General features: G+C 52.1%; 1 protein-coding gene across 8 annotated transcripts in view; it reads right to left on the bottom strand.

Moving 5' to 3' along the window:
* ANKRD11 (ankyrin repeat domain containing 11) overlaps positions 1-24421 on the bottom strand; it is a 159889-nt gene that overhangs the window by 23593 nt on the left and 111875 nt on the right. For all 8 annotated transcript variants that reach the window (XM_056361032.1, XM_056361031.1, XM_056361037.1 and 5 more), the window contains 2 exons: positions 16670-16814; positions 7893-8031 (listed from right to left, as the gene is read on the bottom strand). In XM_056361032.1, the coding sequence (XP_056217007.1) occupies positions 7893-8031; positions 16670-16756 (226 nt within the window). In that variant the 5' untranslated portion in view covers positions 16757-16814. The remainder of the gene's footprint in view (positions 1-7892; positions 8032-16669; positions 16815-24421) is intronic.

The raw sequence follows: 24421 nt of genomic DNA, 5'->3' as shown, positions 1-24421 counted from the left end.
TAGGTCAGACAACACAGTTGTGCAGAAATGTGTAAATGCATCTTCTCACCAGAGTGGCCACTGGCTAACAAACTGCTGCGAGAGGAATTGAGAGACTTACATCAGAAACAACAATCTCCATGTTAAATGTGAATAATTCTGAGAGACACCAATTTTCAGGTCCAGACCTTTCATTTCCCACGCAGCAGAAAGAGCTGAAGGAGGGAGGATGGGGGAGGAAGGCTCCACACAGCCACCCGGCCAGCCCTCCCCTCCTGGGAGCTGGGGGCAGGACACTCTGCAGACAGCGCTGATAAAAGCTCTTGTATTAAGGAAAAAGCCATCATTGATAGATTTTTGGTTCACAGAGACACAGCACACTGCAACCTCTCACTCTGCATGTTAAGGAGGTGATGCCAGGGGAGGGGAGGAGGGAGATTTATGGCAGCTCTCGTCATAAAACGACCTGCTTTTCCGCACAGCACTTCCCAGATGGCTGATGCACACGGGGAGTTTCTAAGGGTGATCTGAAGGCTGGTGTTTGCCAGTCTATCCACACTGTACCGGCATTATGGAGCCCAGCTAGAAACGGAGAAGCTCTGACATTCACTCTCTCCCTGGTTGCTAGGTGAGAACAGTTTCTTGACTATTTTAGTAAAAGGACTGAAATTATACAACCAAAGAAAGACCCAATGCAGCACAGCCCATTAGAGCCCTCCAGCTGCACACATCAGACCGAAGCCAGCGACAGAAAACGCGCACAAATAACAGTTTCGTACGCAGATGCATTTTTTAATAAGCCAACAATTTGCTTCTCACGGATTCCCTCGCCAGCCTCGCTACTTGTGACTAACGAGCCCGTTCCCATGCAGTGTCGCTCAGAACACTCACAGGCATTAGGCAACCCAGCAGCCGCTCCAGGAGAGGATGATGGTTCAGGTCATCTGATTCATCAAGCATTTTCTAACCTAGCAATTAGCGCCACATAACATACTCGGGGGATTAGCACGAAGGAGGCTGAGAAGCTGCAGAAGTTTCAAGCTCCGAGGCCAGCTCCCGCTGTCCGTGCTCACACAACCCCAGTCCACCAGCAGCACCTCCCCAGCCAGCTACGGGCCCCCAGGCTCAGCCCTGGGCTCCTGAACAGCCCTCCAGAGCCAGGGAAAGGTCGGGGTGCACAGATCAGCTCAGGGGGTTTGCCTCTCCCCTCTTCCCCAAAAAGCAAACCCATGCTGTGCCAAGGTGGAGCCTTGGGATGAGCACTCAGGTGCTCTGCAGAGGGGCAGGGGCACCCACAGCACCTCCAGCAGTACCTGCTCCGGGGGTAGGGCTGCTTGCCACATAAATATATCATGGGCTCTAAAGAAATCGCGGGGACTGCAACGGAAACCCTCAGAAACCTGCTGCCTGGTCGAGAAGACACCTCAGGGTGGGGGCAAGGAAGCTCCCAGACATTCCAAGCCAGAGGGGAGCTGGCTGGCTGGACCCTGCCCAGCCCCACACAGTGCCAGCCCAGGGCTGGTGTCACCCACACCCCGTCCAAACACCGGCAGCGTGTGACGGGCAGCCCGGAGGGGTGGCAAGAGAGAGCAAGGGGCTGGTGGCACAGGAGGGCTGGGGACGCACAGTGGTTCCACCAGCTTCTTATTCCCAGCTTACACCTACTTTATTATTCAAGAACTTAAAAGCATGCTATTGCTTTTATTTCTTTTTTCAAAGTGAGGCACAGAAACAGCTTAAGAACGTTCACATCTCAGCCGTGGGGCCTGCCAGGCTCTCAGGCGACGTTTTCCATCTTTCCTCCCCCCATCCACAGACCGGCCACCTCTCCCCGCCCCCCTGAGCTGAGCTGACCATCAAATGCCACGAGACCACAAGAGACGCAGATGATGCCATTGTTATTTCTGTCAACACGGGAAGCTGCTGTTCTCCATCTCCCGAACAGAAGCCTCCTCCTGCTCCGTGCCCTGCACCACAGCATGCATGGCACTGCCACCACGACCGCCGCTTGCCCCACCATGGCAGTGCAGCCTGCCGTGACATTTGGTTCAACTCAAACAACTGTAGCAACAACAACAACAACAACAACAACGTCAAGTGAAGCTGAGAAATCCCATGACCTGAAGCCACAATGCTGCTAAACCACACACCGATGACCCCTCCCAGGGCCTGGAAGCAGCACAGCTCGGGTCAGAGGCAGCGGGACACAACAGGGCTCCTGCTCGGCTGCGTGCCGCTGCTGGGCTGTGGAGGAGGAGGCAGCTTGGCATCACTGCTGGACCTGAGGCCTCCAGCTTTCAGCTGATCGCCCTCCGGGCTGACATTGCATCCAACCCACGCAAGATCCCCTCCCGCAGCACTTTCAGAGCATGCAAACCCCTCCTGCCTCCCCCCACTCTCTCCTCAGGGAGCTGTAGGGAGAGTTCAGCTCTGCAAAGCACTCAGCTCAAGAGCTGCCAGAGACATGAAAGTCTCTGTGACAAAACACTTCACAATTAGGATTTCTCTGGTGTTTGGGAAGCAAGGGAGGCGCTTGGCTGCGGGCTGGGCACCCCACCTGCAGCTCCCACCAGCCAAGAGCAGCAGACGCTGCACTAGCTCTGCGTGGCCATGGCAGCGAGCGGGAGCACAGGATGGCTTCAGTGCCTCTGCTTTAAAGAGTACATTTATTTAACCCTGGGTATTATTTAGTGGTGGCAAGGTTTGGACATGATCTGGACAAAACTGAGCTTCTCTCTTACAGGCACCGACTTCACCACCAAACACACACAAACCCTGTCCTCATGATTCTGCACAAGCCCAAGAAGCAGCGCTGGAAGTCGAGGGGAGAGAGGCACAAAACCCCAGCAGTAACCCTGCAAAAGTAAAATAAATTCCAGTGTATTCCTCACTTCTCCTGAGAGCATCCTCAGAAGAGACAGACCATCTGCACCCAGGGAGGTAATGGGGCACCCCACACTGCTGCGGACCAGCAGTTTTGACCCAACCTTGCTCAGGTCTTTCCAGCTCCCAAGAAGAGCTCTCGGCAGCCAAAATTAACTCACAGATTCATACCAAGCCCTAACTCTCCCCAGTGATGACTAAAGGCCTGGAAACCACAGCTCCACCTCGAGCCAAGGGATTCAAGTGACAGCCTGACATCCAGCAAACGAAACTGCAGGACGAGTGGATATAATTAATTTTGCACTCCGGACTGTGCGTTTCACAGCTGACCTTCGAGCAGCATTACCTGACCTGGTACGCACGACACAGAGCGGTAAGCAAAGCTGCCCGCGCGAAGCCGCTGCGCTGCCGCCGGCTCTGCAGGCTGCGCAGGAGGCGGGAGCGCCGGCCCTGTGCCAGCAGTCTGGTGCCGTTGAGTCAGCCCATGACTCAACCGCGGCTCAGTGCCGCAGGCACCAGCACCGGGAGGAGCGCCGGTGCCCCCCGCTCTGCGCCAGCCGCCCGTGCCCACCTCTCCCGCCGCCTTCCCGCAGGTGGCTTCCCAGCAGGACTGTCCCCCTTCGCCCTCTCGTCTCTGCAGGACGCTCCTCCGCATGCTTCTTAATATTACAGTTTTCTAGTATTTCTTTTTTAAAATGCCTCACCTCCCTTTCAGGGCAGCACACAAACAAGGAGCTGCACGAAGCCTCACAAGCTGCTGAAATTTCTGGGAAAAAAGCTGGCTTTACTTGTCTGGTGGCTGCCAGGCAGCACGTAGGCTCTCGGCAACGTCTGTGGATGTGGGGAGATGCTGCACGAGCGAAAGGAGAAGGAAGAAGTCTCAGGCAGAGAGATGCTGCTCCCACAGTGCTGGATCTGTAACGTGCAGAGTCTGGTAGCTCACAGCTTTACGCAATTTTTCCCCTTCTAAAGACAGTTTATTTAGTTAACTCCGAGGAACCCCAGAGCCAGAATTGTTGCTCTAGAAACCATTTTGAAGGAGATAATTTTGAAAAGATTTAGCACTGAACCTACTGTACCAAAATGATACTAAAAGAGCACTGGCCAGTAGCACCTCCAGGAGCTCACAGCAAGCCCGTCTCCATACAGGAACAAACCTGGAGCAGTGCTGGGAGTGCTTGCTCAGGATCAGGACACAGTAAAGGCACGCCACGCCGGCAGTGGGCTGCTGCAAATAAAAACAGATCAAGAACGAAATCGCTTACTTGCTCGCTTTCTGAACACATCAGCACTCTGCCAGCAGCACACCCTCCTAAGCCAGCTCAAGGAGTGGGCTGCAAGAGCAGGGTTAAAGGAGGGGCAGGCGAGCTGCCCCCCTCCAGCGGGGCGAAGGACCACACGCATCCCCGGCAAACACCTGGGTGCAACTGGAAAAGCCATCCCGGTGACAGGCGGCACAGGCGCACGCGAGAGGCATAGGTTAGCGTCTGCAACCTGCTGGTGAGGGGACGGTGCCCGTGCACCGAGGAGGCAAACAGAGGCAATAACACACACGGGCTCTCACTGGCTGTCCCGGCACCGGACGGCACGCCAACAGCTTGCAGCACATCTTGCCAACACAGGACGGCTCTGACGGGCAACCCGGCTGCTGCCCAACACCCGGCCGGTGGGGGCTTCGCTGCCTTCTGACGGCAAGGCAAACCCATTAACAGATGCCTTCTTGCCCCACGTACAGTGTACAGATGTCAAAGCTGAGCCAGAGCTATTCGGGAAAAAAAGCAACAGATACACCGTGCTAAGGAAAATGAGTCACTGCAATGAATCGGGACGAGGATTCACGCTATTGCTTAAACATTTAAGAAGGGGAAAAAATAGCCCACTACAGGCAAAAAGAGAGCTCTCCTAGCTCCCAGCTCCACATCCTTACAGCTAAATTCCATGTTGCTCTGGAATACCCTAGCAAAACTACCCTCACACACACGCAACAGCCTGTGTGCAGCAGCCCAGGAAGCACGACTGCATTACATAAATCACCTAAGGTCAACTCTGCAACTGGCATGGCAAACACCGATGTTGCAATCCCACTTCTCCCAAGAGCTGAAACCAAAGTTTAGGAACAGAACAAGAAAAAACAGCCTCCTCCTCCTCCAGGGATGCGGGCAAACAGTGTTTCTGCCCAGGCAGGGGGGAGGTAGCAGGGGCTGCAGGGTGTGTGCACTGCAGCCCCTTTGTTTGAGACAAAAGCGTCCTCCGGCAGCCTGCTAGCCATGAAGGCTTGAGTGTGCACTGCCCGGTGCGTGTCGTTAGATGAGTGCCACTGATTACACGTGCACAGGCTCGGGGGCACCCTGCCGCCCCCGTATGAAGCATGCAACTCTTGTGCACTGATGAACACGCCTCTACCTGCTCCAGCCGGTCTTGAGCCAGGCCAAGGAACAGAAGGGCTTGAAACGCCCCACGGTTGCAGTGGGGTGGTGCAAGAGGAGAGCAAGGTGCCAGTAAGTCTTTCCCCATCTCAAGCATCTGGTTCCTGAAGTAAAAGATCTCAGAGAAGAGAAACTGGCTCCTGCTAAGTATCAGCCTGACTCTGCGTGCGTTTATCCGCAGCTCCCTGCTGCTATCTCCTCCTCCCCTGTGGCTGAGTCACTTCCTCCCTTCAGTCTCCACCAAACAGGTTGCTAGAGGCTCGCCTACACCTTTCCAGCATTTGTCGAGCCCAGCTTGTCTTTAAACGCATCCTGGAGCACAACCACCACCTCCTTGTCTCTGGCTGTCCTGCGTGCCGACAGGGAGCTGGGCTGCTGCTGCCCCTCGGCTCGGCCCTGCCGCCTGCACCCCCGCTTCCCCAGGAAGGACAAGCCCTGAAGAGGAAGAGGAAGATGTGTCAGAAGATCAAGTCACACGCCTGCTGAAAGCAGAGGGGTAACGTGGGAGCTGATGGCTAGGGGTGTCTCACGGGCTGAGCTGCAGCCCCTCTGCACCCTGCAGCAGCCACAGCCTCCCCCCAGCAGCACTCTGCCCCCTGCCCTGCTGCTCTCTTTTTAATTTGGTTTCCTTCTCGCTGCTGCCAGGAGAAACATTCCTAACATCTCTACAGCCAGAGAGAGACCAGAGCCCTCTGAAAAGCAGATAACTGCTGCTGGGGGACACGGAAAGCGAGCTGATGGAGCCCTACCATGACATTTTAGCTGTCACGAGGGTCAGACAGCCCTGAAGCGAGTTTGCATTTAAATTCTCAACCAAGTATCGAATGGCAGAAACACCCTTGACAAAAAGCAGAAGCTGTGGTTCTGGCTAATCAGCTTTGCCTTGCCCTGGCCATCCTCCCTCCAAAGGTGACACACCCCCCTTCATTTATGCAAGTGAAACTACAGCACCACAAACTCCCCTCATGCCTGTCAGGAGGGGCTGAACACCACCCGCGTTGGGTTGTAACCCCGTCTGCTCCCCAGTGGCCCGGGACCACCCTGTCTCCCACAACGGCAAACCCCAATTTATCCTTTCTGCGATCTGCTCGCCCGCCTGCACAAATGCAAACAGCCATCAGTATGAGCTGTCATCTAATAAATGAATCAATGTTTTGAAACTTTCTCTCCGGACAGGGAGTTCAGCAACCGTGAAAATCACCATCCAGCACACAGAAACCCACGGAAATGCCGGGCCAGCCCCAGGACATGCCACCTCGCCTGTGAAGCAGCCCTCACTGCTGCAGTGGCTGCATGTCCCAGGTGGCACTCGTGACCTTTTAAATTCTGCCCTCCCAGTTTCTGAACCAGGGGAGACTGGCCGACAGCTCACGGAAGGCCGATGCGCTGCATCCCATGCCAGACCACCTCACATGCTCACCGGAGAGTAACAGCAAAACATCTTTCACCATTTATAAGCATATTCCCAACTCTTAGTCCAGTCTCTCTCTTCGCACAATTATTGATCCTTACCTGACCAGAACTATTTCCAAATGCGTATTTCCTAGAAATGTACAAAAGATCTACTCAAACCTCTGCCCATAAATCCGTAGCTTAGCCCCTTACAAGCAAAGAGCATCATGTTCTCCTTGTCAAAGCTTTGCGACAGCTCTTCCCAATCACTTACAAATCAAACAGCCCATTCAACATCTCTGCAGCTACATGGGACCACGGTGGGCAAGAGCCACGAGTACCAGCCACTTCTCTGCCACGAGATGTGACCTGCCTGACCGTGACACAGCCAGGCTGAAATACCCATAGTGGCACCAACGCTTCCCAGAAACAAGGCGTGGATTGAGGACATGCCGCTCAGTCACGCTGCAAACATGCTGCAACCTTGGCAGCCCCAAGAACTGGGGCAAACAGGTCACCTTAATATCCTTATGGTCCTGAGGACCACCTGCATCAGCCCCAGCGAGCCGAGCTGAACACTCAAAGGTCCAGTCACCAAAGTCACACCTCCAGCCCATCAGTATGGCCTCCAGGCAGTTTTACACACACCAATTGAAAATAATTGTTCAGTTTAAGACAGTGAAGTACAACAAGTTTAAAGCCTCAAAACAACAAAACGTGGCTAGAGAGGTATACATATGTATTCCTACAGACATACACATATGCATCAGGTTTACTTTGAGCAGCCACATGCAAACTCATTTTTTTTACTGCTTGTTGTTTTTCTTTTAAAAGAGTACTCAGCTTTATTCTCTTATTTTCCAAGTTCTTACTAACAAGCCCAGCACCGTTTCTTGGCTTGTCTAAGCTGCAGTTCATGAACTGGACTAGTTAGAAACGGAGCAGAAGGGACCACCAGCCAAAGGAAGGGAAGCCACCCCTTGGTCCAGTTAAATACATAATTAAGAACTTAACGGCATTAACCCGCTCAGCTCCAGATGTCTACGTGCATACCAAAACAGTTATCTTCTTGTCCACATGCCTCTTCCTTCAACTAAAATACAGGAAATTTCAGACAACACTTCAATATGGATTGCCTGTGTGTCGGACACTGTGTGCTCCCCACCAGCCCCAACACTCATGTTTTGAGGGTGGAATATGTCATTTCTGTACCTGTATCCGAGTCTTTTTGATCTCCATTTGTTCCAACAGTGAAAGGCAACTTCCGTTTGGTCGCTCGCTCTTTCACCTCTTTGCCGCCATCGCTCCGGTCCAACTTTGGAGTCTTGGTTAGAGAAACTTTATCTTTATCCTAGAAAGAGAAGAGACCAGATTAATAAGAGCCTTCCACGGACTGCATTCACCTAAACCCCCAAAGTCCTGCACCAGCCTCACACAGCACTTGTTCTCTCCTTTCTACCGTGGGTTTCCAGCACCAGGGTTTAGTGTCTTGCGGAAAGCAGCCTCCACCGAGCTAAAAAGCTCAGCCAGCACCAGAGAAGAGCAAGGGCAACTAAGGTTGCCACGTGGTGCCAAACCTGCAACCAATTCATGTGAAAACCGGGAGCCAACACCTTGTGTGCCGCAGGGGTGTGCCTGCTGTGAGCACAAGGGGAAGACAGGCTGGGGCTGGGGAACCCAAGGGTTTCTGATCACAGCCGCACCCATCATTTGGGAAAGGCTCCCAATCCCAAGCAGAAGTGGGATGGAGGGGAGTGCAAAGAACACGCCTGGGACACACACAAAACCCAGCGTTAAGGCCCTTGGTTCAATGTGAGGAGCTGAGGGCTGCTCCTTGGGGCCTGCAGTATTTCTAGCACAAGAATACAGCATTACTATTTGAGCCTACGTGATAACATGTTACTCTGGAGAATATTCTGGCAGCCGATAAGTCTGTTAACATTGCTGACTGTTTACAGGATCAGCACGGCAGCCAAATGCACTTACAAGGTTTGCACTGTACAGTCAGCGTCACGATTTGTACCAGAAAGGCCAGTACGGCCCTGCCGGTATCTGCAGGCAGCACCCTCCATCCCAGGGCAAGAAGCTCCAGGTGCTCCCAGCTCCGCAGGTGCTCCTGCAATTGCCCCGTCATGGGGCAAAGGGTCCCGTGGTGGCAACATCCAGCAGCGAAGCAGCAGTTCCAGTAGCACCGGCCCTGGCAAAGCTCACTCCCCCCCAGACCTGTGTTTTGGGGTATGCTGGGTATTGCTGGATACGCTGGGGCTGATCAACTCTAAGTCCCAACTATGTGCAAACACCAGCTGAGGCATTCCCAGAGGCTGAATGTTTTAGTTGTCTGTCTCCCATGCAAGCTTCAACTGGGATTTTAGAAGGAGAAGCTACCTTGAGAACAAACCTACCAACGCTGCATAAATGCAAGGAAAGCAACGCGGATGCTGGCTGAGCATTACTGCTTTCTCAGAGAGGCCAACCTACGTCTTGTTTATTCGGGTTGGTTTGGATTTTAACATGCAGCAAGGTGAAGAAGGCAATGTTGGGGGCTCCCTGGTACAAGCAGCAGGAAGAAATTTTGAAGAAACATCCCGAGCAAGACAAAGTATTGAGACAGACAAGATTTTTCACAGGAACAGCAAGAGCTGGTACATAACTCAAACTTCAGGAGTTCAGTATGCTGTGAATGTATACAGACTGAAGTCATGCACTTTTGTTTTTTGTACATGAGAAACAGTATTATTTTAAGCAAGCGCTTCTGGATTGAGCACTGTGCCACTGCTCTATAAACAAGGCCAGAACAAGCAGCTTTGTGATAGATCTGATTTCAATAACCTAGCAAAACCTAGACCCTAAGCTTTAGATATAGAGTTAGATTATCTCAATGCATTAAATCATGCAAGACCATCGCTGGAAACTCAGACAAGTAAATCTAACAGAAATTCCCTTGTTTACAGAAGCCCAGTCATGCTGTCTGCATCAGACTCAGCACCCTGGCAGGTGGCTCCTGTGCCAGCAGTCACAAGACCGCGTCGTCACTGTGTATGTTGCTCCTTCCTCTTTCTGAGTTTCTGTCTGGCAACCAGACTTCACCCGCAGGTTAAAGAGAAACTGTTTACTTGGACCAACGGGTTCTGCTTGCACGTCCCCTTCGCGACGGGCAGCCTGACAGCCCTGTGGCTGCACACCCAATGCTCGGCCCCTCTCGCCTGCGCTCCAGTGAGGACCAAAAAATGGGTTGGGGAATCCCTTTTTTGGTAAAGCAAGCTAAACAAACCTATCTGACAGTGGCTTTTGTGGTTGGAGGGAGCCAAGGCACGTTTGGAGCCTGAAGAAGGGCAGCCCTGCTTGAGAGCAGTGCTGAGAGCCCTTCCTCAGCACAGGAGTCAGCAGTGCAACGGGACAAAGTCACTACAGCCAAAACAAACACTCCAGCATTTCATTTAAACCCTCCAGGTTTAAAAGCTTTAATCTTATTTTTTCTGACGGGAATAAAAATAGTTTGCAACAACAAATGATGCCAGCTGCTGTTCCCAACAGCTCAGAGGTGCCAGCAAGGCCAGGGAGCATGGATTGCCTCCCAGAGCTGCCTTGTTGCAAGTAGGTATGCTGGTCTGCCCTGTTGCTCCCCAGTTTAACACAGGCTCAACCAGCAACGCTACACTCAAACCCCACTGAGCATCCGAGAGGCCATGCTGATGCGGGGGGAACATTCCCTGGGGATAACAACTGCAGAGACATGGCCCCTGCGTCCCCCTCAAAAACTTCAACTGCGCTTCAAGACAACCATCACCCCAACCCTTTTTACCCTTTAGAAGTTGGGGCCTGGGACAAGAGCATAAAAGCAGAGACAACCACGTGCATGTCTCTCCCCCCGGTGCCCAGGTCTGAGGGCACACCTGCACACATGGCATCCGAGCTGCTCCAGCATCGGGAGCCGCAGGATCACAGTGCCGGTGAAACCCGGCACCTCTCTGGGCTCTGAAGGTGCATTTGAACCTCTCACGCCCGACACCGGCAGCTCGGGTTTGCCAGCACCAAGCGGCAGCAGTCCTCAGTAGGAGAGACACTTCTAGAAGAGTCCAAGGTGGATCAGTCACAGCTGACGCTTCAAAAACGACACTTCCCTCTGCCAGCCGCCGCGCTCGCTGTCTGTACTGCAATTTCCTCGCCCGGCCCCTTCAGGCAGGCTGTTCCTGCACCTCAGTACCGGGATGCTCTGCCTGCTCTCGCAGCACTGGGGCAGGATGCAGCGGAGCCCCCGGCACCCTGCAGTGGGATTTCCTACACTCCCAGCATTTTTTCCAGACACCAGGTTTCACATTGAGAACTCCAACAAGAGGTCAATTGTGCTTAATACAAAAATTACATTTTTTTCATTGTTTGTTACCTTTAAACAGATTTCAGCTGGAGCAAACCCATCACGTCATGTCCTCTGCTGCCCAAAAAGCACTCTGCCTCATGGGCAACCCAGCTCCAGGCATCGGCTGGCAGCACTGCTGCTCTTGCACCCCGCTTAAATGCAAACAATTGGTGACAGCTTGTTTAAAATATACCTTCTCTAAAATTCCCTTCATCTTTGGCTTTGGCCGCTGCGGCGCAACAGCCTAAACCTGCAGGTGCCGGGGGGCTGCAGTGCCCGCAAGCCAGGTCAGGCTGCTGTTAATGCTGTGCGGGATCTCTGCACTTGGGAATAAGAAAAAGTGCCGACAGGTGAAAACGCAACTTATTCTAGAAAGTTCTGCAATGTTGTTAAAGACTCCATGTTGGAGGAGAGACAGAGCAGAGGAACTAGGCAAAAAGCCTTCCCAGGCAAGATGGTGAGCCCGGCATGGAGATGGAAACGGCTCTGCGAAACCCAGCGTTGGGCACGCTCGGGCAATGCTTCGTTTGCATTCGTCCAAATGCTCAGAGCTGCCGATCCAGTCAGTTCAGCAAAACTAAATAGCGAGGAACGAAGGAAGCGGTGGCAGTCCCAGCACTGCTTTGAAGATTAATTTGTACAGTAGCATAATGATAACCTTTTATACTAATTGGAGCAAGGAAGATCCAAACTTTGCTCCCCCCTGGAAAGCAGCGACCCGCTGAGGATGCCTGCAGCAGTTGGCGGTGAAACCATCGCAGAGAAATTAAGGCAGCTGGGAGAGTCATATTCCTGAAAGCAACGTGCATTTTCATGTTCTTATTTTAAGCTTTACTTCCCTAATTATTTCCAATTTGGTAATGAAGAATGTCGTCCTTTTTTTGAGTAAAAGCTGTTTTCATTTTTAGGTCTTCTCATGTTTAAAGTAAGCTCAGACTCATCTGAACTAGGTTTCACAAAAGGAACAAATCCAAATCAATTGACATTGCAGAGAAACTTGTACGAATGTCTGTGTGTAAGACAGGCTTGGGGCTCTCCAAGGCTGGGTCAGCTCTTGCCGAGAGTAAGAGAGGGAGTTTGGGGACTGGGGGTGCTGTTGAGAGCTCAGCAACAGAAACAAGTTCCCCTTTGTAGGCGTTACTAAAAGTTGCTTTGGCAAAGGGGAGACGGCAGACTGTGACTTCAGGAAAAATCCCCTACTGTCACTTTATGTTCTTAGTATGACTTACTACAGGAATAACTGAACCCACCTTGGGTTACACTTGCTACAGCTAAAAGAAGCCTCATAAGTTGTTATCAGCTGTCGCGGTTTGGAGCACAAACTGATCATGAACTGGCCCGATGCGAGACGCTATGTTGGTATAAGCCATGCACGTGGTGTGTGGAGTGGAAGGGCTTAACTGGGTCTGCGCCAACTTCTCTTTAGGACAAAGATCTCTAATCAGTGAGCGAGACCCCGATATTGATCTGCTCAGGTCATTATGACACAGACAAATAAAAGCCACTTTTCACTTTCATGTAAAACTCCAGCTAGGTCAGATTACTGTCCAAACACTGGTATTCAGAGCAAAACCAAACACGTAGTTCTTTCCAAATGCAAGATTCTGTGAGGCAGAGCCACTTACAAACCCATGCGAAGAAATCCGTATTTCCAGCAGAGAAGCTAAGCAAGTCTCTAGCTTGCTTTACAGGATGGGCTGTGCATCTGCAGCCTGCTCCTCCCCTCTGTCCGCCCGAGTCGCACGCAGCAGGGCTGTGCGATCAGTGCCCGCACACAAACGCTGAACCGCTGCCTCTGCCCGCCCGCCGAGAGCTGCGCCAGAGCCGTGCTTGCGCTTCACACTGAAAAAACCTGACTCACGTCCCAGCCGCTTATGCAAAGACTTGCATTACCAGCGATGGAAATCCCCAAAGCCCTTTGTTCTCCAAAATGAGTTGAAAGTGTTTCAGGTTGCAATGCTAGTAAAAAGTAAGCAGCAACGAACAAAACCAGCACCGGCAGCCTGCGAGGAGAAACCCAAAAGGACCAAGGGCTCCAACGCCTGCACGCCCGGGTGATGCCCCATGCCAAGCCAGCACACCAAACTCCTGCCGTGGGCAAAACAACCCACGCTGCAAAAAGCAAATACTGCAAGAGCAGGAGTTTCCCTGCTCGAACAGTGACAGCAGCATGTAATTTCCCGAACGGGTCTCTGCCAGTTGCAGAGGGAGAGAAGTGGCAGGAGTAGTTCTCACCCAGCATCACAAAAAAGGGATGGACACAATTTTACCCCGAGAGCACAGTGAACATTCTGGAAAGTGAACCCTGGTATTCCCTAAATCTGGGTCCCTTGTATCCATTCCAAAACCAGAGGACAACACATACACATAAAGTTTCAAAAAGTCTGAATTTGTGTCATTATCAATGCTGCAACAAAACACTGGAAGTATGGAGTCAACTGGGACTGAAGTCCCGTTCCTGTATGCCTCAGGCATTGAGGTTTGTAAGAAATATTACCCTGCAATGACTACAGGCTGCTCATCTTCACTGGAACGTCACCGAGTCACCCAGTGCTCCTGCACATTTCACACCTTGGCGAGTGACTCTGTGCTGGACACGGAGCCCAGCGCCTGTCCATACTGCGCTGGAAAGCCCTAACAGCCCGGTAAGTTTCAAGAAGAATCAAGAACTAAGGACTAGGTTTGCTTTTCTGAAATTGGGAGAAAAGGAAGGAGAAAAAGCAAAAGCTTCTTTTAACCTCTGCTAGCTCCTACAAGCAAAAACCGGTGGTCAAACATCGTTCTGCTTGGCATTCAGTTCAATCACTGCAGCAAAAATACAATTTAAACTGCGCAAGTGGGAGCATTTCCTCATAAAGAGACAAATCCTCTGCCGCAGCCTCTGAGCACACGGTGTAACCACGCAGCAAGCGGTCCCAGGCACATCAGGAAATGGTTTCGACAACTGATATAATTCTTGCTGTGGTGCTCTGCACAGCCTAAGTCGTGAGTAATCTGCTCCTGGTATGGGGATCTGTGGATCTACACCAGAAAGGAGAATTATTCATATATGGCATGCTTATTTTTACAAAATCCTTCAGTCAGAACTCAAGCAGAAGGAGCCTGCGGGGCTGTCGAGCGCCCGCCCCAAGCAGGCTGTGCGCAGCCATATAAGGCTGCCAGGGCCCGACCGGCTGCCCCGCTGCCTCCGCTAACCCCGGGAGAAACTGCTCCTTGCTCCACAGCAGCAAAGCAGATGGACCATCTCATGTTGTTGGCCACGGAGGGCAACAGAGACACAGCCTCTGAAGCACTTCACTCTTGTTGCTCGGGCGACATCTCACTAGTTAATACGTCCCTCCCATGGAAGGGCAGGGAGCAGAGAGCTAGGAGGAGTTCCCTCTTACAGTGAGCTCTACAATTGAAAGAGAGCAGCTCACACCCTCTTCCATCAAGCAGGAGCCCTGTGCAGAAAGGGCAGCCTCCCCCAGAGCCTGGCTGTACCGTGCTCAAATGCAGAACTCACGTGTTTCCTGCAGCACTCAGCCCACCGCAACACCAGGGCTGAGGAGCACCCTGCACCCCGCACCCCCACCTGCCTTCAGTGCTACAGCTTCAGAGCCCAGGCACATGAGGCCTGTTTAACGCTAGAAGTGTCGATACCAAGGTCGCACTGAGAGGAAAACACTCAAGTGGCGATGCAGCTATAGCTTCACTGCGCTCTCCCCGTGCACCATCGCCAGCAGCCTCGGTGGGTGTGGGTCCCTCTGTGTGGCACGGCCGGGGCTCTGCCGCAGCTGCTCTGCCTTCCCTAGCCAGCCTCCGCCAGCAAGCCTGTGCCAAGGAGCAGGCTCGGGCCGTTGGAGTGTTGACAAGGGCAAGATAAATTAAAAGCAGAGGCTTGCTTGACAGGCAGGTACGACGCTGTCTGGAAGGAGGAGGTCTTACGCCCGAGTGCTTTCAACCTGAGTCACTGCTCCAGCTCCCACTTCAGAGTTAACTTGAACAGGGTGAATCGCTGCACCGTGTCCTTCGGCCACCTAGGCTGGATCTCAGCTCCATCCCCAGAGCACAAGAGCCTTCTCCATTGAGAAGGCCCGAATTAAGCAGGCAGAAAGGCTCTTCCCCATCCTTACTCAATACCGCTCTCCACAGGTCTGCACCGATGCCTCTGAATGGGAAGCATAAAATCATTTGTGTCCTAGTTATTTAGCCAGCGGGAGATAACTCCAGTTCCCGGCGTCCCTAGCACTGCTCAACAAACCTGCTCTGTAAATAACATGCAGCCTTTAAGCTACCGTGAGTGGATGAAATAAAATGGGAGCTGATTCATATTATAACTGATCCTCTCCCCCCTGAAGCACCTGCGCCAACATTAAGCTTCTTACGCAGCGCAGACAAAACCCCGTATTTACATATCCTGCGCTGCCGGGCTCAGCCTCATTTGCCAGGGTAAATGCTGACATCTTCCCCATGTAACAGGGCAGCTGTTTCACCTCCAACGCCCCTGCTCCCAGTTTTTACCCCCCTCCCAGGAGCCCCATGCTGTGCCCAGCAAAGTGCCCGCACAGAGGCGATGCTCCTGCTCTGGACTTGCGCATGCATGGCCAACAGAAAGGGGAACGGGGCAGGTGCTACCAGCGTGCCGGATAATCAAATTTCTGCCTGGGATTTTCCCATCGGTTATTTGTCATTTTCCTCATTTTGGCAATAGTATGACCTCAGTCATAAGAGGAGTTACTGTCATCAGTGCGGGTGGGATGGCAGGGGAAGTGACAGAGCAAGAGACACAGCATCACTGGTGCTTGCAAAGCTCGGCTTCAGCTCCCGGGGCCTGGCAGAAACTCCTGGGGGAATGCTGAGAAACTGGAGCAAGGAGATCAAAGGGAAGTGGATGATAGTTGTTTCCTTGGCAGAATACAGCAGATGCAGGTTTTAATTTATATTTAAAGGTGACATTTGTACACAGCATTCTGCACAACTATTTACTGGAAACTACCAATACTGAGAAGGATGAAAAAAAGCTGAATGAGAGGAAGCAGAGCTAAAGCCTGGAGCAAAACAAGAACTTGGGAACGAAGAGGAAAAGTATGAACTTCTTTATCCTTGAACTCAGATTTCATCTCAGTAACCTCACCTCAAGCCCAGTCAAAACCTAAACACCTCAAATAAAACCACAGAAACAGTAATTTCAGCAGAGCAGCTCACATGCTGAGTCCTGGTCAGGCCACGCTCAGACTTCTGGGTGAAGCAAGACCAGCCGAGTCTGACACCGGCACAGCATTTGCAGCCAGAGGAGGAGAAACTCCTCCCTCGCACAGCACGCACTCACGCAATCGCTGCATTTGGTCCTTCCATGGCTTAGTGCACAGAAGCTTACAAATGCACAGTACTTGCAAGAGAATCTTGCAGAGCATCCCCCCATGGCTCGGCCGGGTCGGGCCTACGCAGTGGCAGCACTTCCTGGGAAGTACTGCGGCCACCGAGAAATGAAGTGGACCGCATCAGCTGGCAGAGAGCCAATACACTGATTTGATTCTGATAGTAACAGCCCATGGCAACCTCTTGCCACATGAAATACAGCCATGGCTTGAAGACATCAGGCATAAGAGGCAGCATCCCTAAAGGAAGGTAAGCGAACCAAACATGCTACCTTTTTCCCCGTTTGTTTCTCCACCATGTCGTTGCTGAGAGAGAAATCTTCTGGCTGTGGTGTTTTAGAACACCCACCCTTGGGCATCGTTCTGCCTTCCTTACTTGATCTTCATTTATGCTGCCATCGCCTCATCATCAACCGTCTGTTTAGAGAGAGGAAAAAAGAAGTTAGACATCTCAAAAGGATCTTTCCACTGGGGGAAAAAAGGCAAGACACTTCCCATGGGGATAAACTCCCACCGAGCCCTTGAACGGCAACACCAGGATGGCTGAGCGCCTCTGAATGCCGCACACCGCAGATGAGAGCGGGCAAAACCACTGCTGGCTTCTGCCACCTTCCAAATGAGAAGCGAGCTGGGACCTGCAGCTGCAGACACGACTTGTTTGATGTGCAAGGGATAGCCTAAAACAGATCATGCCCAAACAGAGAGCAATATCCCTCCTGTTCTTCACCCACAGCATCACTCCAAGCCTACAAAAAGTTTCTTGCAGGTACAGCTCTGTCCAGAGTACAGGGACACGGGGATGGACCTCCCAGGTGCATGTCCGGGGCAGGGACACCCCTGACCCTCCAGTTTGTCACACAGAATTTCCAGATGCTCGCAGGACCAATACACACTTCGCCCAATTACAAAATCCATTTATAAAATGCACTTTTTGAACACGTCTCCATTATGAGACGAGACCAGAAATTGCCAAGGGGGTCACAGTGTTCCCGGCACAGTTTGTCACAGGCTCCTCACCCTGGCACCAGTGCTGCTGCCATACCTTGGCTTAGGTAAGACAATTTGGAGAATAACAAAGCGCTCCCTGCTCCTGCCATGTGTTGCCTGGTTACAGGGCTGAAAAGACAACTGACATCTGAAATACAGCGAAGCATGAGCTGCAACAGGGATCAGAAATACTGGCTCAAGCCAAGGCAGGCGAGGCCTTTTTAGGTGAACAAAAATATCTCCTCTCCTGAGACCAGAGGCTAAAAAGCATCCGTGCAACAGTATATCTCCAAGAAGTGACCCACATCAATCCCTACAGCAAAGGTCTCGTCATACTTACGCTGAAACAGCATAAACAGGCACCATTTGAAAATGCTTTCCCCAGCTAATTGCCACCTGACAACACTACACATTGCACCCATTAACTTCTTATAATAGCGGCTGGGTTTCTGCAGAGCTACAATTGCAGGAAATTGTCCAGGAACAAAGTCATGCAGCGCTCCATCACAAGATGGGAATTCTGTGGGCGGGGAGAGTGAAAGAAAACAGGAGAGGAGAGGAGCCAACCCCTCCTGCATGCTCAGGGCTGGGGGACGAAGCAGCGTGGACCTTGAACCGCCTTCCTGGGCAGCACCAGGAAAGCCCAGCACCATCTCACTGGGTGCTGGGTCCCTGCACCTGCGGCGGCCGGGGCAGGAGAGGGGGTTAAGGGCTGGAGGAACACTAGCATGGTGCTTTCATCAGCCTCGTATTTTAGAAGCTCTCTGGAAATCCCTTCATAATTTAAATGTTTCATTTGTGCTTCAGAGCCCTTTGGGTTGGGTTGGGTTTGGTGTTTTTTGGTTTTCGTTTTTTTTTTTTTAAAAAAGTGATTCAGAGGCCCCAGCCCAGCCCCGCAGCAGCACAAACTCCTAGACCAAGGCACTCGGCACAGACAGTGCTAAGACATCCCGGAGCAGGCATTTTCAGCAGGAAACGTGCTTTCCAAGGTGGCTAATCCTCCGCCCCAGCTCCTTTGCCTGTGCTACGGGATGGTGGTTACCCGTGTTTTGTAACAAAGGCTCCAGGGACTGAGACCTCTTCATGTCTCCCTGCTCGACGCAAGGACAGCCATGGCGCTGAGTTTTGGGACCCCCAACCAGAAGTCACCAGCCCTTTCCTTTTAGATGCACGAGCAGGAAAGGACCTGAACTGGCAAAGACAAAAGCAGGCTGATCAGCCCCCCTCATCACTGCAGCTGGGAAGCAAAAACAGCAGGGAAAGTGCAGAAAATTCAGCATACCAACCCAGCACGTCCATAAAGAGAGAATGGAAAAAGAAAATCTTCTGTTAGAGCATGGGAACCAACTACAGAAATCTGTGTCTCCAAATTTCTGCTCTTCATCACTTGAAGGGCCTGCAGCCCAAGACAAGTGCCAAAGTTCAAGCACCACAAGGGCTGACTGAAAACAGCACCTTAAAAAGGCAGCTCAGCCGTCCTCGGGCACGCTGGATGCCGGCAGAGAGAGGCTGGAGCTCGCAAAACCTGAAGGCAAGAGTGAGCGGCTCTGGCCTCTGTGCTGCCGCACACCCAACCAGGGGCTCGCTGGCTAAAGAGACATCACGTATCACAGCAGCAAGGCTCTCCTGGCGCCGGTGATACTCCACCAAAAGCACTGCTCCGGAGCCCGAGGCATTCCCTCAGTGTTGCACATCTATGGGGGTCCCAGACGCTGCAATTGCTTCCTCTAGAAGCAGCTCCAGCCATTTACAGCCTCAAGAACATCACTGTTCATCATCACTGATGATCATCAGCCATCGTTAATCAATTTGTAAAGTTTAAGAACTTTTTCCCTTCAGTTTCACCTACTGGTGCTCATTAAGGTGCAGATAAAGGAGAAACCAGCAAGTGCCTGAGCACATGCCTGTGAGGAGCAGGACTGGGCAGGAGCACTGCGTCTGTACGGAGGACACACAGTCGGCACACACCTGATCAGATTCCCTTCAATATTCACTGCAAATCTAAGAAGTGGAAATTCAGATGATGTGCAGGGCAATGGAAATTTGCACTCGGGAAAGGATATTAAAAACAAGCAGCTTCACTTAACACCAGTGATGAGCGCAGGGACCAGCACGGCTGGGACCAGGGCACACTCCGCTCCTGACCACAAACAGCCCAAAATTAAACCCCACGTTGTTTCCAGCGCCTCGCTACAACTGTTTCATGGCCTGCACGCTGTCAATTTATTCTCGAAAAAATTCTGCCCACTCCTGATGCCTTTGTGGCTGTTTGTAACCGGGGTAGGTACCTATTCACGTGGAGCTTCAAAAACCTGTTTAACTGAGAAAAGGCCAGACGGATGCCAGATTAATTCTGCACCCCTTCTGTTCATCTAGCTGACTCATTACACTTGGAAAGCTGGCTGCCTCTCCATGTAAACAGAGCACTGGCCTGTTTAACAGCTTGGAGGGAGTATTACATTTGCACAACAATTACCAACAAGGCTCGCACAGTCTTCGTTTCATTTTTAAGCACGTCTAATAAGAGTCAGAAGGGAGGTACAAATTCCTGGTTTGGAAGAGCTATCCCCAGCTTGCGGGAGCGACGGCAAGGCATTTCAAAGTCGCAAATCTAGGGCTGCAGAATTACGATTTGGCTTCAATCCCTCCTAATCTGGGAGCTGGACAAGTCACCCCCTTTCCACCACACCCCTCTCAACCTCACCTCCTTACCAAGAGACAATCATCACCCTTCCTATTTTGTAAACAATTAACTAAGCTCCTTGAACTAAATGATTACATGTCTGCTGCACAATAAGAAGTGGGAGACCGAGTGAGCTCAACAGAATATAATCCCTCGTACTTCTCCAGGAAAACAAAGGAGCTGTTTACCTCTGGCCAGCAGCCAGCCCCAGCTGCGCACGCCGCCGTCCCCTGCACCCAGCCCCTCGCCCGGCCAGCAGCACCCTGCCGCAGCCGGCCAGGCCGGGTCCCACGCCTCTCCCCTGGGGAAGCAGCTGTGGACAGGGGACTCAGCCCTGGGACTCGGCCAGCCCGGCCGTGGCAGCTCTCGCCGGTTTGGGACAGCCAGCTCCAGCCAGCGGCCCCAAGTGCCTGCAGGGAAGGCCACTGCGGTCCCAGCCGCCGGAGCATGGCACACACGACTTTGCCTGCAGGGAGAAAGCTGGAAAAACTGACACGACACCCAGCCCAGCGGGAGAAGGGCTGCCCTGTGGCCCTTCCTGGGCTGGGGACCCTCCTGGCCGCTGCCTCCCCCCCACGGCAGGGGCTGGCAGATGGGGGTTCACAGCATCCCCAAGCACCCTCCTGGAGGGTGGAGGAACAGGACTGTGGGGGGCACGGCCAGGAGCGGGGCTGGAGCTGTGCGTCCGGGAACAGCAGGGCTCTGCAGAGCCAGTCTGGCCGAGCACACACGATCCCCTCCTCTCCCCTCGCCGGGGCGAGGAACCAGTTGAAAATGGTTTTTATTCCGCCCATGGCATGCCAAGGCGAAGCCACACACTAAGACCAAACATTTCTGTGGAGGACCTCAAAAGGCAATGGTCCCAAAAGGGATGGGAAGGGAAGGGGGGGTCATCTGTCCCCCCAAGCTGCAGGAGGAGGAGGAGGAGAGCACTGCTGGCTCCATGCTCGGCCCAGCAGGCCGTCTGGGCAGCTGGGAGGCAGCACAGGACCAGTCACACCAGTTAGCCAGGACCAGGCTCCCGGTGAAGGCCATGGGCAAATCGGGACAGGCACAGGGATGGCCAGAGCCCGCTCAGCCCCAGCCAGCCGACGCCAACATCGTGCCTGATGGGGGAGATTCCCCACCGTTAACAAACCCAGCGGACCCCGTGTACACCCAAACCTCTATCCCTACCTCTCCTGCCTTCACGGGCACAGAGAGCAGCATCCATCTCTGTGACAACAGAAAATGCAAAAAACGCTGAAGTCCTCAAATGCTTTCAGATGTATATCCAAGGTGGAGCGCCAGCTTTCCCTGGCTCTGCCTGCACCACAGGCTGCCCACCCCGTCCCTCCAAGCCTGCCCTCCCGCAGGTCCCTGCACAGCCTCTCACCCCGCTGCGAGCACACCAGCCGGGCTCCTGCCATCTCTATCCGAAGCCACAACAAATTAGCACATGCCCAAGATCTGTGCATCGGAGCCTGCCCATACCCTGCAGCCTGGAGTAAAGAAGATTGTGCAGACTTCCTTAAATGCCAGACAATAAGAAAAAAGCTGGCTGGAGGCTCTTACCCCTTACAAAAAACTCCAGTACAAGGATGGCAATTAGAGGCACAGACGTTATTTGCACAAATTCAACACATTTGTTTGGTCTGAAAAATTTGGAGTATGAACAAGCCCCACCAAAACACGAAAATTTTTAAACCTCAGGCTCCTTTTGAGGACTCTGTCCAGAAAAAGAGGTGTCTTTAAATCTCTGAATATTGCCTTAAAATAACAACTCACACAGATCACATCCAAAATTTGACACCCTCCCTCTCCCCAGCACCGGAAAGTACAGGAAATAAAACAAAAGTTGAAGTCTTTCAATATGCTGAACTGTGTCCTTCTCCATCAGCCTGCTGGTACCTTCACCGAGATGTTTGTCAGCCCTGCAAAGACCATCTCCCAGCCATGCAGTAGCACAGCACCTGCTGAGTCCGCACCAAAAATCATGGTGTGTATCACCAACAGGCTGCACGTTCAAAAAAGACACCATCACAGCCTCCACCCAGCACTGCCCACCTGCATCCTGCTCAGTGCTGGTTTACCAGCATGCTCCCAGCACCAAAGACAGGCTCTTCACCATGTTTTCCTTCACCTGTTAGGCCTACACAACTCACGACTAGTGCCTAAAACTGCTTGTGAGCACCGATGGGACATGCACTTTGGGGAACAAGGAACAATTGTTCTTTGTGCTCCAGCTTGGCTCTGGAAGAGTAAAGTCCGTCTTTTTCCACCATCAGTACATAAGCCCAAGAGCAGCAGGAGGCCTGCAAGCCAGCAGTGCAAACACAGGTGTGTTTCATTCAGCAGCCTTACAATGGGTAATCACAAAGATTAGCTATTAATAAGATAGTGCAGCACGAGGTGCTAATTCTTACAGCCATTATCCAAGACAAGGGAAATTGAGAGATCTCCACATTTCCCTGCTCTGAACCCAGCCGGCTGGAAAGCACACTTGCCTGATGTCACATCTGGGGTTACCCCAGTTTCCCAGCTCCATCATGCCCTCACCTTCGACTCAACATCTTCCCTCTTTACCCTGGGGAACTTGCTTTCTTTTTGTTCCTGACTTTTGAAGGGGAATATTGGTCCTTATCAGGATGAAACATCTTTCTTCACCTTTTTTCATGGATTCTCTCCTGTTCTCAAAATCAGTACCTGGTCCCCACAATAACTTTCCTTTCTTCCACCTTTCTCAAATATTTCTTTCGCCTTAACCCACACAGTGTTTCCTGACCTCCTGATGTGCCTCTAATGACTCACATCTGGATGGACTGGCTTGGGGCTCAGGCAAGGCTTCGTTGGTTTCTGAAATATGCCCCAGCCAAGTACACTCGGCAACATGAATTAAAGCAGCTACTGGTATTTCAATCATTTGTAAACAGATGCCCCTTCCTGGTGTTTCTTAGGACCTGCAGAAAACAACGCAATGGAGAAGCTCAGCCTGCTGAGCAGTTTGTGCACACAGATGTGCGCTTATATCTTCAAGGACCGTGGTCAAGATGATGCTCAGGACCTCACCAGCTGCTGTGAACATCCAGCTCCTCAATGGCTCTCCAGCCATGACTTGTTATATGAAACCATCCCTGCTAATGGGTTAAATTTAAACTGCTACCCTACACATAACCTGCCAGTGTCAGTTCCTGCCCAGCATCAGAAGACCGGGCACTGGTCTCAAATTCCGACAACTCTGAAGTTTTTCTATTCCATTCAGTGTTATTATCTAACAAGATTATATTTGGAAATTTATGACCAACTACCCTGTGATTCAGAATACTCCAGCTGGGACCGTTCTTGGGATACACTAAGTCTGAAAAGCGAGCCCTGACAGTACCCTGCAACCACGAGCAACCACTCTGCCTGTGTGGTTTCTCCGGGAGCAGTTTTTCCCACAAACTCTTCCCTCAATTACCTATATGCAGCTGCCTCTTGATATTGCTACATTTCTGGATGCCACTGATTATCTGGTTTCTGGCCAAGGTTACAAAACTGTTGTTTCAGTCAGTTCTCTGAGCTGTGGTTTGGGAGTGGGATCAGCTGTGATGAGGAAAACTTCAGAGCGGCTGGTGCGTTGCAGGGAGGCTGGAGCAGTGTGTGGCCCTGCCACACCACCATTAGTCAGAGTGGAAGAGCCGATTACGACGCCGTGTCCTCTCAGAACGAATTGCAGGATGGCTCCAGATCACCGGCTCAGACCAAAACCTGCTGGAGAGGGAAGACTTTGCACTTGGCCCATCTCCTCTCTGCTTCGCACAGAAACCCATTGGGCTTCAACCAGGTAAGAGCTGTAACCACATCTGCCACACAATCATCTACCGGACTTCTTGCACATCAACCTCCTTAAAACAGGGATGAACTCCACTCGGATATTCCCACTGCTGCTGTATATGGGAGGAAAAGTATTTCCCTAATTTACATCCCAAGGACTTACAGAAAGCAATACTGTGCACCTACAGTGATCGGCAATGCTAACTTTAAGCAGACTGCACACCATATTGCATGTCACATGCATTTAAGAGGAGAAAACGCAGCCCAAACCATCCTGCACACAGAAAACAGGGAAAAAATTTCCTGTTTTCTGTGTGCAGGATGGTTTGGAAAAAGAAAAAGACCCTGATGGCCTGAGAGGTACGAGGAGTGCAAAGCTCATATCTGCAGCTCACCATGACGCAAGCGGGGCGAACCTCCACAGCACACACGGTGCACCAACGTGCCGAGAGCCTGTCCTGAAGGTCCCACCAGCAGGGAAAGACGGGGATTCCCCAGAGCTGCATTATTCTGGCAAAATCTAAACAACACAAATCTGCACAATCTGCTCTGTTCCCAG

Source organism: Falco biarmicus, chromosome 15 (genome assembly GCF_023638135.1).
Source record: "Falco biarmicus isolate bFalBia1 chromosome 15, bFalBia1.pri, whole genome shotgun sequence".
NCBI classification, from domain to species: Eukaryota; Metazoa; Chordata; class Aves; order Falconiformes; family Falconidae; genus Falco; species Falco biarmicus.
This window is presented reverse-complemented; position numbering and strand designations above follow the sequence as displayed.